Raw genomic sequence first — 17,379 nt, forward strand, 5'->3', positions numbered from 1 at the left:
ATTTTTTTTAGAAGAAGGCCAGCAAAATCCTATATATTATTGTTGTTGTTATTGTGTTATTATCACTGCTGTAACAGCCTCCAAAACCTCCAAATTGGGTTGTGGAAGCTGTTATTGCTGCACAGGCACAAAGCCGAGGTTATCTTCCCTAAAGCCTAAGAGGTTTTTAGTTGGGAGGAAATAATACATTCACAAGCTGTAATGAGAAAGTTTAAAAAAAATGACGACAGCCCTAACGTGAGGGAGGAGAGCTTTTCCCCAGGGTGCAGGAGGGAGGTGAAGCCTCAGCACAGAGTACCCTGGGGAGGCAGAATTTGGGGCAAAGCCCACTGCAGATCCCAGCAGGCCAAATATCTGGCTGCAGGCAGATCCAGGGCTTGATGGCAGAGCCTTTCCCTGCCAGAGCAGAGCACCCACTTTTGGAAAAGCCCCTCCCCAGGAAGGGCGTCTTGTGCTGGGCGTTTAGATGTGAAAATGAATTTTGACTGCTGCACCCATGAGCTCAGCTGGGGCAGGCTGGGTTGTGAGTCGGCACAGTGTTTTATGGGGATATTTCACCTGAGCACCAGCTCTGGTAAGAGCCGAGCACTGCCTCATTGTTTCAGCCTCTTTTTATTTCCATGAGCTGTAAATCTGCCGTGCGCCGCTGACGCCCTCGGCTTGCGCTTGCAGGCACACGTTGCTTATCTAATAAGCTGCTTCCTAGGCTCCAGCGATGCTGCTACTTATATCATAAATTCCATGATCTCCCCTCCACCGATCATTAATCTGCCTCATTTCCCAACAATTTTATACTCTTTTGATAAACTGTTTGTCTAACCATTTGAAGGAAACAATGTCAAAAGCAGTACCTTAGGCATTCTACCCACTAATGAAGAAAATCCATCACGAGGGGAGTTTATCTATTTCTTTGCTGGATGTAAATAAAAAGTCAGGCTAATTTATTTCCATTAATCTTAAAGGCCATTGCTACGATGATATTCCTACGTCGGAGAGGATTTTTTTTCCTTTTCCGCATAAATATTTTAGCAAGTACCTAAAGCATAAATAAATTGCTTTCTAAAAGGCAGATTATTTTTATATCCAGTTATTTAACAATAAATTTGCACAGGACTGGGCTTCCAGGGCTTGTGGCTCCCTTCCAGCTGTGTTTGCCTTTGCATGAGCAGGGCCTTCACGATCCTCAGTGGGTGCTTTGCAAAATCTGCATGGGGCAAAGGTGAAAGGTGTTGGTGTCTTATGGCTAAAATGGGCCGGTCAAGTGGCCCTCAAATGCTGCAAACAAGCCTTTTGGAGATGTTTTATTTCTTCCATGGGCTTTCCCACCGTGTTTTTGCAGGAGACTTTTGACACAAGGGATGCTTTATGCCCATGCTGCTGGATCCCCGGTGGCAGGGGTTGCAGGAGGGCTCACCCGCACACAGATGGTTTCAGCAGTGCTTTCCCTGTGGTCCTGCCTCCTTGCTGCTGCTCTCCTCCACCCCATCATGGTGCCAGCAAGCACACGGGCATGCCCCGATGGCTGCTCCCCTTCCCCAGCTCCCCTGGCTGAAGACAGGCAGGCGCCTCGTTAGGACCAGGGGTTGCTCTAATCACTCCCATGAGAGCCGCCTGCAATTTAGCCTCTACAAGCCCAGGGAAGGTGCCTTATCCTGGTATAACAGCATAAATATGATAGGAAACACACCATATTCATAGCTGGAGCAAACCAAACCCAACACTGTTAAAGGCTGATGGGGCTGGAGCAGTCCCCAGGGGTTTCTCTGAACCACTGCTGCCACATGTCAAGGACTGTGCATTCTGCTTTCTACGTGGATAAATACACGTGGGGAAAAAATAATAATTAGATGAAACTAACAATCAGTCTTAGCGAGATCATGCCTTTTGCTTCTCTCTTTTATCCATACGTGACTCCTTGTTAATTCAAGAGTGATTTTTATTCACGTGCTTAAGGGTTTACAGATGTTCCCACATGTGTTCAGCCAGCAAACTCATGTTACAGGCAAGGAAATGCAAAAAAATGCTAGAAAGATCCCCACTGCCTAGTGCAGTGTTAAAGTCAAGCAGATGCAACCGGAGGCAAGGCAAAGGCTGATGCTCCATCCCAGCAAAGTCAACAGCTTTGGCCACCGCGCAGTGCCCCACTTCCCTCTCTTCTTGCTGAGAACTTGGCTTGCATGGGACGACAAACTCTTTTAATGAAGTTTCTCATTTTACTGAGAAAACCTACAATCAGCGCTACACATCCAACCTAATGCTGCTGCTACCATGTCGCTTTTCATGGCATATTTTCTGGATTTGGTTATGTTACGTTATTATTCTCATTTATTCATATGAGGCAGTGGCTGGGCACGGCTGAGTTATTTTGGACCCAGGATGAGTTGTTTCGTTCTCCAAGTTCACAGGCTAAGGTCACCTCTTGATAACGAATCCCCACGAGCTGGGCTTCGGTGGGGCTTTTTGGTGGAGGTGGAGATGGGGTGAAGGGTTTCCTTTATCACCTCAAGGGCAAGAGTGCAGCAAGATGCTGCTGGTGCTCTGGATGCTGAAGCACACACGATGTCGTGTGCCGATGCTTTCTGAGAGCACTCACACTTGCTGATTAATGTCACTCCAGCCTCACTTCATCTTCTCTTAAGCAAGAGGGAAAGGTAATTGCTTGCACTTATCAGCGTGGCTGTGGAAGTATCCCCTCGCAGACTCTAAAACTGACAGATGGCTGAGATGGATGGCTCAGGGACGGCGCGAGTGCCCGCTTCCCTGCCTCTCTGCCCACGAGGGTGGCCGCTTGCTCCAACACAAGGGCGATGGGTCAGCAGCACAGTGCAGGCACCCATGCTGGTGTCCTCCTGCTCATTTTGCTCTCTGCCCTGACTCCTGAGGACCAATTTAGCCAGGATGCTGCTGTGTGCTGTCGCAGCGGCTCTCACTGCCTGGCTGCTGGGGTTGTCAGCACACGCAGAATGCATTTTGCACCCAGTTGCCTTCTGCTGAAATAATCCTGCATGTTTGTTGAAGGATTTTTTTCTGCTAACCATAGAGAAAGCTTCATGCAGACATCAGGCACGTGTCACCTCCTCCATGGGGGAAGACAGAGCTCAGCTCTGGTGACTTGTACTTGCTTTGGAGGGTCTCCTCTGATTTTCCCCACACCACTCCAAACTCTCTGCTTTTATTATTTTGGGAAGGATAAAGGCATCATCAAAAAAGCCCAATGAAAACCATGGGAAGATTGTCAGTGACTTCCCTCGGCCCTGAGCAGTGCCTCTCACTGCTTGGCTAACCCTTCCCAGGCTCTCCGTCAGTTCAAATGGTCAAACCTGCGGTTTTCAAAGATGCTGGGGAGGAGAGGGGAGTGAAGGCACCCAAAATCTTATGGACTTGCACCTCCTTTGAAAATTCCATGCTGTGATCATTGCACGATAAATCTTGCTTAGTGCCTTTCTCAAACATTTGTGGGATGTCTCTGGAGAAGGTCTCCTCCTCATCTTTCCTACAATCCCTTCTCCTTTTCCAGGACATCCCACCAATGGGGGGTTAAATCAGAAAAACACCTTTTGGAGAAGCGAGAACCCACACGCAGCTCCACATCACAAAAACTGAGGACATGAGGCCCAACCACCACGGGGTTCAGCGCGGCGTGTCCCTCACCGCCGTCAGGTTGTGCTCCTGGAGGTACCGCAGCAGGACCTGCCCCCGCCTCTCGAGGGTCCGCAGCAGAGGTCTCAGCCCCGCGGCGCCGCCCTGGCTGTCCCAGAGGTCCCGGTCCACGTACAGCGACTCCAGCAGCCGGCGGCCCAAGCAGCCCGACCTCAGCACGGCCACGGCCGTCTCCGGGAAGCTGAAAGAGAGACGTGGGATGGAGACTGCCATCGGCCACCCTGACCCGCTTCACCAGGACATGTGAAAACGGACGGCTTTTCCCTCTGTCTGGCTTCATCTCACTGCAACTCCACTTGGCCATGGAGCAACCCCTGATTTGCACCAGAGCAGAGTGAAGACCCAGTCCTGGTGCTGGGGCATATGTGTTGGGTTTTGGAGCCCACCTACCTGCCCAGTCCTGTGTGGGAGGTGGCCCTGCTTCACAGGGGTGCTTGATTAGTTAAAGGGACTCCCAGCGGGTTTGCAGATATCATCAAAGACTCTGCAGGAGGGGGGAGACGTCCCACCAGGAGCGTGCACATTGCCCCCCTTACCTGTCTATGCCCTGCAGGAGCCTGAAGTTGAGCTTTGCCTCTGGCTGCTGCGGCCGGCCTGCGTTGTCGATGAACACCAGGCGGGACGGGGCGCTGCTCCGGACCTGCCAGTGGTGATGGGAAGGAGCAGCTCACCTACCGTGGGCAGTCACCAGCCTGGTGTTTTAGGCTGGGCGTTTGACGTATTGAGTAACCCTGAGAGCCTCTGGGGGCCAGCAGCAGCCAGCACTTCCCAGGCACCTTCATTTTTGGCCAGAGCAGCCCCTGGGACGTGGGACTGGGGAAAGGGCCACAGGGGCTGGGGACGTACCAGGATGTGCACCAGGACCAGCTCAGCTGGGTTCCGGCACTTCTCGTGGAGCATCTCCTCCACGCAGGGCTCAGAGGGGTCGGGCTCGAACCCACAGCAGTATCGGTCCAGGCGGTCATGAACCTGTGGGAGACATTTGGCGTCCTCAGCTGGGGCAGACAGCTGGCATGGGAAGGTCCTGGGGATTCTCACATGGAGCTTTCCTTGCTCAGAGGAAAATAAAATGCTTTTAAGGATCCTTAGTGGGCACTGAGTGGAAAAGCTGCTTACACCAGTGCATAAGAGAGGGGCAGGGAAGCACAAAGAAGCTGAGCTGACTTGCAAAACCCCTTGGGCTTGGAGAAGAGCCTGATAAAGGTGACAGTGACAAGCTTTTCTGCTGGAGTTCAGACACCACGCTCCATATCTGCACAGACCAAATGGGCCATGCTTGCAGCTGAAACAAAGGCAAGAAGGACACAGTGAGGAAGGCAAAATAACCCCCAGAACACCCCAGAAAACCTAGGTTGCAAAACTTCAAAAAGAGATATTGTTTCTCGGGCTGAGCCTTGGTTCACTGGGTGACATTTTATTTGGGCACCTTTCTTATACACCCTGTTTCATCCATCCCTGAGTCCTACACAGCTCTCAATAAAAAGCAGATGAATGGAAGAGAGTTGGTAAGGGAAAAAGCAATCTGTGCTTTACATGGTGCCTGCATGACATTTGAGTTAGTCCACGGTAACTTCTTTTAACTAATCTGTGCTTAATTACTTACAGGCTCTGCTAAACCCCTGTGCTGTCGAGGCTGCTGAGCATCCCCCTCCCCACCCCAAATCCCTGCAGCAGCCCTGCACTGCTTGGCAGCTCCCAGCACATCACCCTGCCTTGGAGGGAAGAGGGGAGCTGATTTTAAAACAAATAAATCTCTGCCAGGCCCAGCTTCAATAACCCTGCCTTGGTGTATATATAAAACGTATATATTTCAGCTTCCGCAGCTGGATCAGCCATTCGTGCCAGGGAAGCAAGGAAAGCTCACTGGTGGGCAGCCCGACTGCAGCATGAATGCTGTTGGGGTTGTTGGTGTCAGAGCTCAGGATGCCTGTGGTCACTGTGGCCAGGAGAACTTTTGGCCCAGGATCCCAGTGAGCCAGCCCAGCTGGTTTCTGCAAAGGCCACCAGGGTATGGAAATCCAGATCCCAAGACGCCGAGCAGGGGAAGGAGACGCCGTGGTGAGGACGATGTGGTTATGGTGGTGGAGATGAGTCAAGGCTTCCCGAGAACCAGTCCGACGTATGCCAACACTGCCGGCAGTGGGAAGCAGGGGGAGTGAGGCTGAAGGGCGCCTGGAGAGAGGCCAGGAGGAAGGAGATGGGGACAGCCTGCACAGAGCAGGGCTCTGCCCTGCCCTCCGTTCCCCCACGAACATCTGAAACCAAGGGAGCTGGTGCCATACCCAAGGGGGTGTAGAGTGGGGGCTGACGCTGGTGTCCCAGATGGGCCCTGGGACATGGAGCAGCTCCTTGTTGACACCCTGAGAGCAGCTCTGATGCACGGACCAGCTCTCCCTCCCCCTTGCTGTCCCCATGTCACTGACATTCACTTCTCATCAGAGCCCGAGTGGCCCTAATGAACATCGGGCCTTGCTGCTGTAACACAGACAGACGAGCCGCACCTTCTGCCATCTGCGCAGCTCACAACCTGTCACAAGCACCCTTCATTTAAGCGCCTCTTCAGGCCCAGCACTGGCTGGGATGGGGACTGCTTCTCCCAGCACTGAGAGCCACTGCTCCCAGCTTCCTGATGGAGAGGAAACCTAGGAAAATTAGCGGTGACTGTCCTCTGGAAGAAGTTGGGCCTGCAAGGACCGCTACATCCTGAAGGACTGAGCCTGCAAAGTCATCTGGGGGTCAAATAGTTGATGAAATACCAGATGTTTCTTTTTTTTTGTCTTTCTGCTGGGTGTAAGGAGGGTGTTGTTGATGGGAAAGCATCCATCAGAGAGAGTCTGTGATTGTTGAAGCTCTCAAGTAGGACGCCAAAGAGCCTGACTAACTCTTGCATCATGGAAAAGAGAAGGGGGCTGGGGAGAGCCATGTGTAAGGCTCCTGGGCTTGCGTAGCAGCCCCAAAGATGCCTGTGGCCATCACCACAGTGCCTGGATGAAGTCCTTGGCTTCTGCATTCCCCAGCTGTCAGCAAAAAAAGCTCTGAAACACAGAGAGAAAGCAAAAAGGAAGGTGGCCATGTCCTTAAAAGCTTGATCATAGTGTGGGGGATAGGGTGGGGGGCAGGCTTATCCTCACAGCCTTCATTCTGGGGGAGCTGAGCTGATTTCCAGACCAAGCAGGTCCCAGCGAGGATAGGACAACCTCAGAGGGAGACAGGGATGCTGCTGCAGGGGTGCAGCCTGAGTGTGCTGGTGGTTTGGGCTCTTTTTAAGGCACAGGATGAAGCCAATAGCTGCTCCCTTTCAACAGGGCTCTGTGTTTTACCCATGGTAGAGGAGAGGTCTCTCTCTCCTGACACCTCAGGCCTATGGGGCTCAGGTGGACATAGGTTGTAGGGGACAGCCAGCAGCCTGAAACTCTCCTACTTGCAAACACTGTGTGTATGTTGTAAGGAGTGAATAATGCAGAAGAAGCCAAATTTTAAAACCTTTTAGAAGAAGATGATGAAGATCTCAATGCCTGGATCAGGGCTGCACGGGAGGGCTCAAAGTTCATGGCTTCCCACTCTCCTCAGTACATGCTGCTGGATGCTAGAGACATTATTTCATTACTACAGTATCCTGCTGGCTTCATGCCTCTTTATGTGACTTTTCCACATGGGAGGATCCCACTAAGTTATTGAGAAAAAGCCAGCAGATTGCCCCTTGATTTATTACTCCACTGTTTTGGCCCTCTGCAGGAAAGTCTCCTTAAAACTGGATGCATTTTTCTCCTGGAGACTCAGCTTTTCCGTTGCATTCAATGGTATTTTGGCCTGGGGGAGGGAAAGGGACTGGTTAATCTTCTCATTTGTTTGGCTGTTTCATCTAACATATTTCCAAGCCCAATCATGACTGCGTCTCCTTTGCCAGCCATAGTCTGAGGTTATAAAGATTAATGGCCAGGCCGTGCCAAAAAAACAGAAAGAGTAATGAGAACACACATTTTAATAGTATTTTTTTCTTCCTCCTTTTTCTTTTTTAAGTATATGTATTTATATATATAATTGTCATTTCAATTAGTTTCCCCTTGTCTAATAATGAAAGTTGCAGCCCTGAGGTACATAAACAGGCTTTGCTTTTTGTTTTGTTTTGTTTTCCAGAGAAACCCCTTTTTCCTCCTCAAGGTTACTCCCTAATAAATGATAACTGCCTGTGGTGCTGTGGTAATCCCTTGCAGCAGCAGGTTATGGTTTTCCAGACAAAAGATCAGACTGTTAACCCTGAGGAGGAGGAGGAGGAAAGCACTACCACACAGAGGGTAGGGATGATGACTCCCCATGCCAGCAGCATGTCTCTGGAGTGAATGCATCAAAGCCACAGGGCTGGTACAGGAGATGCTGCCTTCACCCAGGAATGCCCTGCCCTGAGCAGCTGCAGCATCCACATGATGCAGAGCAAGGGAATCCAGGCCGGGATGAAGCTGGACCACGTGAGAGCAGACATCCATCTCCTCTACAAAGCCAGCAATTATGAAACCCAAGCCTCCAGAAAATTAACATTTTATGAGCAGCATGGAAGATATATATATATATATATGTATATATATTTGTTTGTTTAAAGACAGCCAACTTTGGGGGAAAAAAATGGACTCATGCCTTCTAGTGTTGTGCTGTGATGGGGAGATGAAAGAAAGTTGCCTGATGGCAGGGACTTTTATTTTTTTATTTTTCTTTTGTCAGAGGGACCTTGCCTGGGCTTGAAAGTTGAGGAATTCTTGAAATGTTGAGGGCTGAGCAGAAAAATTGAACCCTTTGTATTCACTCTTCTCTTCAGCATCTACAGCAAGAGAAGCTCCATACTCCTCCCACCCCAACCTGCAGCTGAGCTTCACCAGCCTGGAGGCTGGATCGTGGTCCTGAGGCACTTGGCAGTGCCATGGATCACCCACCAGCCTGGAACTTCTTCAACCAGAAAACAGCCACCACCTTTTGAATGGTACAGATGGGGCTTCAGCTCCTCAGGTTTCTCTGATTTTCACCAATGATCCAGCTAAAATGCAAATCTTTATGGAGGGAAAAAAAAAAAGTGCTGCTTTCCACTACATTTTTCCCTCTGGTTTGAATTTTGCTTGAGAAATCCCGCCATATGGAGCTGAGCTCAGATTTGGGTGCATGCTCCCTGGTTCTCCTTTCTCCTTGACAGGCCATGTTCAGCCAGGGGCTGTGTGCAGCCATGAAGGCAGGGCAGACCCTGGTGTAGGTTTCAGGGATGTTTTTCTTGCTTTTAATCCCACTGGTTGCTTATGCTCACCACAAGCTCATGCAAGTCCTGCATGAGATTCACCACGCAAGATGAGGTAGTGTGGAAGGTGGAGGCAATATCATCGAGATGTGCCATAAGGTGCAAAAGTTACCCCAGCAGCAAAAAGCAGTAATTTTTGACTCACGTTTTGTCATTCTCTCCCAGGACAACACAGCCTACACAACTCGCAGAAGAGAAAGAGACGACAGAGGTGTGCACAGGAGGATATAGTGTCCCACCTGGCACAACAGACAGCCTCCCTCACCTCAGCCCTACCTGCAGGAGGAAGTCAAAGAGCGCCAGGCGGCCCCACTCGCCATGCTGGATGCTCTTGCAGGGCATGTCCCCCACCACCGGGGCCCTGCCATGAGTCCGCAGCATCTCCTGGTACTGCAGCCACCCCAGGGCGCAGGAGTTCTGGTCATTGTTGGTGTCCTCCAGGTGCTGGACATCGGGTGCCCACCAGATGACGGGCCGTGTAGCACCGTTGGTGTAGCTATAGGGCAGGATGGGGCTGGAGAAGCGGCGGGCCACGGCGGGCAGGCTCCTGTTCAGCCCCAAGACCCTGTCCAGGTGGAAAGCCACCACCTCGTAGAGGTCCCCAGGGCGCTTGATGAGCCCGCAGCGTCCATCCCCACAGTCCCCCCGGGGGCCGGTGGGCTGGGGGTCCCCCTCGGCGTGCAGGCGGACGCGCAGGACCTGCCCGTGGGCTGGCACACGGGTTTTGGAGACCACCTGGCCATAGGCCATCAGCTTCATCTTCTGGATGTCATCATCGGAGAGCCACGGCGGGGACGTCCTGCCAAGACGCAGCCTGTTCCCACGTTGGGGGTCTCCCCGCCAACATGGCCGCTCCACACAAGGCGAAGGGGACGGCATACCCAGCTCCCGCAGCCGCCAGCTGTCCCCCTGACGCCTCCTTGTCCCCCGGGCGGGTGGCTTGTCCCCACACAGGGTGGTGGCTGTGTCCTGCCGGGGCCGGGGGGCTGGGGACAGTGATATGGGCGCTGGGGCCATGCGAAGGGACCGGGCCCAGCCGTGGTCCCCGGTTGGTGGTGGGGGCAGGTGGGTGAGCGCCAGCAGGGCCAGGGCCAGCAGGACCCCCAGGGCCACCAAGGGAGGGTGCTTCAGCCCCGTCCTTCGCCACGGTCGCTGGGCCTGCGGGTCAGAAAGGAGAGAGTCACAAGGGATCCAAGCCCATGGGGAACGTCAAAAAAAGGGGCTCGGCTGGGGGACACAAGTGGCCATAGCATGATTTGGGTCAGAAATTAGCCGATGGTACCCCAGGAGCTGGTCAGGGCAAGAGCTGACCCATCGGAGATGCTGTAATGTCTGTAGTGCTGGTGTACAGGACCACCTTATGGCTGAGGAATTCTTCAAATATTTTGCTTTGAAAATTCAAGGAATGAAAAAAAAAAAAAAAAAAGAGCTTCAGCAACGGTATTCCCCCAGACTGGCCCTTCCCAGCCACCCTGAGCTCTGTTGCGTCAGTCACTGTGAGCTCCTGATGCCCAAGGCCTCCCAGTGTGGGCCTTTGTGTGTGTCGGAGCAGTCACACCACTCAAAATCAGAGTATGCAAGACCAGAAATAGAAAACATTCCTCTTTTATCATGATGTTTGTTTTTTTTTTATAAGGCTGAATGTCCACGCTGCCTTTTCTTCTGCCGCAGCCTGCAGTTTGCTGTGCTATTCCCTGAGCTCTGCTGCATCCACTCACCCAACTGCATCTGTATTTGACTGGGGAGCTGTGAATCTGAATAAACCCTAAAGGAAATCAGGGAACAGAAGGGGGGATACAAGATGAGGTGTGATTTTGAAAGACTACATTTCCACAGCATCCTTAGTGTACTCCACACAGGCCAACACAGAGCAAATAGATGGGTGTGAGCGTTTTCCAGTTGCTAAGAGGTTTTTCTCCTGAACACCTCACTCCAGTGGTTTCTGTCGCAGTTGCACACTCAGCCCAAAATCCAGACCTCTGTGCCCTCATGGGAAGGAAGTGCAGTGTGTGCCAAGACCTGGTCCTGCCAGCTCTGCCCATTGCTGCACTCAGCGTGGATAAGAGCTTACAAGACCTCATCAGAAGCTGTTGCAGCCTACGTTTAGAAAAGGTACAAGCTTCTGTATCTGAAACCCAAAATGTTCTAATTACCAGCACCAAGAAACTGCTTTTAGATGGGTGCCACCAAGTTTTAGTGCTGTTTGCTGGGAGGGACTTACAAAAACAATATGGGCTGTAAATGCAGCCATGAGCAGACAAAGTGCAAGTCCCTGCACTGCTAAGCCAACGTGACTGCTTTGCCCTCAAGGCCTCCCCGGCATCACAGCACTGGTGCTGGTGAAAGACCACCTCACTGGCTGCGACCTGTGTGATGGCCAACATATTTTATAATCTCTTTATAAGCCTTCCAGCCCAGCACCGCTCTCGTGCTTTACAGAGACATTTCCAAGCAATTGGGCGATGAGGCTCAGGACAACGAGCAAGGAACAGGGCCTTGTTCCTCTTCGCTTTGCAGTTATTTATTTTGGAAGCACAAGTATATCCACAGCGGACATAGCGGGATGGTATATTGCCAAGGAAAGGATAAGGAATTGTTTGTAAGAGGAAAAGCTTGAAAAAGCAAGAGCTCAAAAGCTCTGGGGGTGAGAGCCAGCAGCCAGAGTGACTTCCAGAAGGCAGCTCACGAGAATCACAGAATGGTTTGGGTTGGAAGGGACATGAAAGATCACCTCGTTCCAACCCCCTGCCATGGGCAGGGACACCTCCCACCAGACCAGGCTGCCCAAAGCCCCATCCAGCCTGGCCTTGAACACCTCCAGGGATGGGGCATCCACAGCTTCTCTGGGCAGCCTGTGCCAGAAGAAATGTTTCATCTGCACCTCATCAGCTGATCGAGCACTACCCAAAAACCAATGAGGGCCCAAGTGGGTTTTCCTTCCAGGTCTCCCTCTCAAGGACAGCAGATTTAAAACAGCTTCCAAGAGCTCGTGATGGTGCATTTGGAGTGATTTAGCTTTATAGCTCTCATTTAATTGTTTCTCTCCCAGAAATACAGCATAGTGCAGCAAAATGGAGCTGCTGGGAGGAATGCTTCACTCACACTCGGCTTATGCCAGCCTCCTCCTGTGCAGCTCCAGGTCTGTGTTAGACCCGCATGGCAAAAATAGAGGAGTTTCCCAGAAATCTCACACCCATCTGAGTGTTTTTCAGAGCCCTGCCTAAAACAACCCAAACAACAACACCTCTGCAGCTTTTTGGGTTCCTAAAACCAGACCTTGAGCACCGCCGCCAACATTCATGAACACACTTGGAAACTCTTCCCCTTATTGTAATGGTGCAGAAAGCACTTGTCCAGGCACAGCAGTCGAGACTGGCTTTAATTAGGAAAACTCACACCCTTGGGGGAGCATGCAAGAGCCATGCGGGGAGCATGGCAAATACAGTGGGAAAACCCCTTTTTAATCCACAGCTGGAGAGCAACACTGGCCACAGGGAGCCAAACGGATGGGAACAATTACAATTTATTTTTTTTTACATCAAGGTGGTTTGCAGGGCGAGTGGTTGAAGCATCCTTAGCGCCTGGAACCACTTTGTCCCCTCTGTGGGCAGGCTTGGTTTGGTTACAGCTGAGCCTGAATCCTGCTCCATGAGCCTGGACCAGGGCCACCGCAGACCTTTCCCTGCTCAGCTCGGGGAGCCTGGATTTCACTGCCACATCGACAATAATAAGGGAAAAAAAGTGCAAGTACAGCCTCTATGTTATTTCTGGCAGTCAATATTACAAGCTTAATAGTAATCTAGATGATATAACATTGCAGAAATGGTGCTGTATTTATAAACCCAGGGTAAATCCTTTTCCAAAGAGACTTTCTCCAAGTCTATGCTGTAAAAAATGCTGCACTTTAAGCTATGGCTTCAATTCAGCCTGAAATGAAAACCATACATACCGCTCTGCTTTGCCAGCTTGACAAACTGACAGTACAGCACGTCTTCTCTAGAAATTAGGTACATTTCCCAGCAGGCAAGCTGAAGCAAAACCCATAAAAACACTTCAGAGAGGTATGGCTTGTGCCAGGATGCCAAGGAGTAAACAATACATATGCTCACTCGTCAGATGGACATACAGTGCAGCCCGGGCTCCCGAGGGCATGGCCTGGCCACTTGGGGATAACATTTTCTAAGTGTGGGTCAGAGGATTTTATCCTCAACACTTTGTTCCCGTGGTGCTTGAACCTTGGCGGAATTTGAAGCAGAGAAGCCTGTTTTCAATTGCTTTGCAAAGTGCATCAAATTGGCTTTGTCGAGCGTGGAAGAAAAGAAAAACAAACCCAAAACTTCATTATCCAGGAATGTGAGGAACAGCCCTAAAATTCAAAAAGATGCCATGGAAATACGTGGCCTTTAAAAGTGGGATCCATCCCTGCTCTCCTCTGGAACCTGCCAAATAAACACAGAACTGTGTGGACCGCAGGCAACGCAGCCCACCGTGACCGATTTTAAAAAAAATTGCTTGAAAAGCCACCAGAAGACTTTCTCCTGCTGCCTGCCACCCCCAGGAGTGTCTCCAAAGCCTTGCACCCACCATGGCTGCCCAGGAAAGCGGGGCTGTGCATCAACTAGAGTCACTGTGCAGCATCACCTCCAGGAGGGGAACAGCCCCATCCTCTTGTTTTTGGCTGGGAAATGCATGGTTTTAACAACAGGGAGGCTCACAGCAGCCAGGAGACCAAATCTCTTCTCCCCCAGAGCCTGAGCTGAAGGAAGCCCTTCACCAGTCACCCATGATTCGAGCGTTTAAGTGCCTTCCTATATCATCCTGCCCGGGGAAGATATATCGCTCGCCAAACAGGGCTTTACCCAAGACAGCTATTAAATCACAGCTGCCAGACTCGAGGGGAGCCTGGCTGCCTTCAGACCCCACCAGACACACGAAAGGGGGCCACAGCAATCCTGGGGCGGGAGGGAAGCCAGACCTGCTGCCACGTGGTGCTGGGTCTGTCCCGCAGAGCCAGCAGTACCCTCCGAGCTGGCACTCAGCTCTTCCCACGAGTGTGTCCAAACCAAACCAGAAAATGACAAAGTTAAATTGCCCGGGATGGGACTTTAAAAACTTGTCGTGCTGTGCTACATTTTGGACAGCCTGATGGAGGTGGTCTGCAGCCTGACTGTGAGACAAGTGCTGGGCAGCACCCCAGCGTGGAAGAATAAAATGGTGCTGATAACACCGTTCTCTCCGAGGACTGACTTTAAAATTTTGTTTGAAGTCCCCGTGGTGTTTCCCTTGCTCCCGTCTCCCTGCCCTCCTGTCACACCCCAGCCAAGCCGCACACATCAGCTTTCCCATCCGCGTGGGGAAGCAGCAGGAGGGCCCCTTCCCCAGCAGAACAGATGTGGCTTTCCCTCGTGCAACATCTGCGCCCCGCGTGCCTGCTCCCTTCCAACAGTGCTGCCTTTGTGCCTCGGGGACTGCGCGGAGGATGCTCTGGAGGAGGGCAGCAGCCTGCAGACCACATGCCGGGGTCCTTCGCTGCTAACCCCTCACACGCACGGCCTCTGCACGCCTGGTTTCCTTCTGCTGGAAAACAACATGATTTTTTTTCCCCACCTTCTTCAGGAATCAGAAGTCCTGCTCCTCAGCGGCTCGCTTCCAGCCGCAGCCAGGGACACAGCTGCTTTTCTGCTCACACTAGTAATTTCTACAGGATGCCCAAAGCCAGGACAGTGACAGCAGCGAGGAACCCAGGGGTTCCTCTCAAGTCCCCTTCCTCACAATGTCCCCCACCCTAAAAGCTTCTCCCTGTGTATTCCTGAGCTGCTGACCAGCTTTGGCCTTGCATCTCCAGCGGGGTTGTGCTGCTTCAGCTCCTTTCTGCATCGCAGCAGCAAAGAGCAAAGGTGCTGGGAAGTGACATATTTTTTTGCAGCGTGTTCTGGGCTACACAGGGATGAATGCATTTAAATAAAATCAAGTTTTACTCCCTTCTTGCTCTTGATGAGCTTACCGATCCTGTTGATGAGTGCCTGAAGAACCACTAAAACTCTCTTACACATTTTTGGCACCTGATCCAGTCATATTCCTTTTATTGGGGGTTACATCTTTCCTGTAGTTGGGTGGGGGGTGGATTTCAACATGCTTTTTTCCAGTCTTCTTGAGCTGGTGGACCAGCCCTGGAGCAGAGGCACACGTGCTCAGTGCCCTGCGGAGGCTTTGCAAGACTGGCTCCAGATTCCCTTGGATGCATTTTGGTGGAGGACGGACAAGTCGGCTGGCTCAGTCTCCCCTCTCTTGCTCTAAGGGTTTTTTTTCTTCCTGAAGAGCAAAGGAACGCATTCGTGGGATTCCACAGCTGCGGCCGGGAGCGGAGGGACAGCGGGGCCATTCATCCCCGGGCTTTATTGAAAACAGAATTGTTCATACATGCCCATCCTCAGCTTCAGAAAGGTAACCATTTCCCTAGATTTAAACCATTCCTTTAGTTTCTATACAGGAAAAAATAAAAAAAATAAAAAATAAAAATAAAAAGGGAAGGGAATCTGCTCCCTGCCTGTCTTTGCCTCCTGCATCCTGCTTTTCCTTCTCCCATCCGACCCCACCGGGCGAATGATCGGAGCAAACACCGTAGCAGCCCTGCTCTGGAGGAGCTTTGCCTTCGGGGAAGGCAAGCAGCCTCAGGGTTACTGAGCCTTTGAAGCAGAAGGGGTAACTATGGCATTTGGCATCTCTGCGAGAGCATTAATAAAGTGCAGTCAGCCCCTCTTATTTATACTGCCTCGTACTGGGAGAGCGGCAGAGTCGGTGGAAATTACTCACCGGCAGATTTTGGAGCCAGAAGCAAGGAGGCATTTCCCTCACGCAGCCTTCCCCCAGCTCGGTGCTGGCATTTGATGTGTTTTCAGGGGGGCTGGGGACACAGGGGAGCAGCCCAGTGCCACCAGCTGCCCCAAGCCCTGGCCTCGCCGTGCTTTAAATCCCAACAACCCCCCCCAAAAAAAACAATTTTTGATGCTGGTAGGAAACTGTGCAAGGACATTTCCACATCCCCATCCTCAGACCTGCCCTTGCAAAGGAAAAATGGAAACCCAGGTGAAAAATGACCATTCTGCTCCAGCAGGGAGACCACACCAGGCACCTGGCACGCGCTGCAGGTACTTTGAAAGGCTTCATAGTACAGGCTCGTGGGGGAAAGCAGTGCTGCAGGAGAAAGCCTGGCACGGGGAGAGCTGCCTTGCTTTTTTCTTCAGGGGAGAGGAATTATTTCCAGTCCCCAAATGGGTGACCCCCTGTCTTGCCCGTTTTTCCTGCTGCTGAAGTTCATTAATCAGGAAACTCAGAGTAGCCCATGCATATGCTCTGCCGTGAGTCCTGCTGCTCACCAGCACCTCCGGCCCCACAGCATGCACCAGCCCCCTGAGCCACCCCAGCCATGCTCCCAGGACTTAAGGGTGTTTCAGCGACACGTGTGGGTGACACCAGAGCACTGGTTTTGGCAGCAGCACCTCCTGTCTCGCCCAGCACGTGCATCTGCAGCCTCCACCCGACACGCGTTTTGCAAGGGCAGCGGAGCAGAGGTGGGTAAGGCACCGCTCGCTTCCTCAGCTTTTTTCTTTCACTGCTGTGAGATTAATTATCACAAAAAACACAATTCCTTGATTGTTAACCATTAGCTTTGCCCATCCCTAGCGTTATGAAGGACAGATCCATGCCGGAGCCTTGCCTGCGTGCTCCAGCCCCACGAGGGATCCCTCTGGACTTGTCCCAAGGAGGATGGAGGCAGCTGGGGGATGGCCTCACAACGTGTCCCATGGGCCCAGCATCCCTTCCCACCACCAGCTCGAGGAGGAAACCCCCAAAATCATACCATGGCTCCCAGTGCCAGCCGATGTCCTGCTCTTCGCATGCAGGAGAGGCAGCACGCGGTCACCTCCCGGGCTGGGCACCAGCTCCCGGCAGCGCTTCCATAGAAAACCAGAACATTAAAAACCATAAAATGGAAATAATTTTTTTTTTAAATAGAGAGAAAAAAAAATAAAATAAATGAAAGGTTTTTAAAAAAGTCCAATCCACGCGGCTCGTCTCCCCGAGGCGCTGTCACCCGCGTGTCCCTCGGGGCTCGGGGCAGCCTCCGCGTGGGCTCCCCGCTCCCGGCGGGCGGACACCCGGCCAACTTCGGCCGCCAGTTTTCCAACTCCGCAGCAGCCCAGACCCACCTCCCTGAGGCTGGGAAGGGGGGAGCAGGCATTTGAAGAGTCTCTTTTTCACAATAAAAGCCCTTCTTGCTGCTTTTTTCTTTTTTTTTAAATACAGAGGGCAAGTTCAATCTGGGAGGTAGAGGTAAAGGAGGCTGAAATGACACGTGCTCCTCCTGAGCTCCTGGTTTGGGACAAGCAGGGGAGAGGCAGAGCCCCAGGGAGCTTGCTGGTCCTGCTCCACCGCAGCTG

General features: G+C 51.9%; 1 protein-coding gene across 1 annotated transcript; it reads right to left on the reverse strand.

The window, feature by feature from the left end:
• Positions 1–1,924: 1,924 nt before the first annotated feature.
• On the reverse strand, positions 1,925–17,124 carry GASK1A (golgi associated kinase 1A). The gene is made up of 5 exons (XM_035549737.2): positions 16,800–17,124; positions 9,215–10,096; positions 4,507–4,629; positions 4,197–4,300; positions 1,925–3,841 (listed from the first exon to the last, which is right to left on the reverse strand). Exons 1-5 carry the CDS (start codon positions 16,923–16,925, stop codon positions 3,631–3,633), a joined length of 1,446 nt encoding a protein of 481 aa, XP_035405630.1. The 5' UTR covers positions 16,926–17,124; the 3' UTR covers positions 1,925–3,630.
• Positions 17,125–17,379: the final 255 nt, after the last annotated feature.

This window comes from Cygnus atratus, chromosome 2 (genome assembly GCF_013377495.2).
Source record: "Cygnus atratus isolate AKBS03 ecotype Queensland, Australia chromosome 2, CAtr_DNAZoo_HiC_assembly, whole genome shotgun sequence".
NCBI classification, from domain to species: Eukaryota; Metazoa; Chordata; class Aves; order Anseriformes; family Anatidae; genus Cygnus; species Cygnus atratus.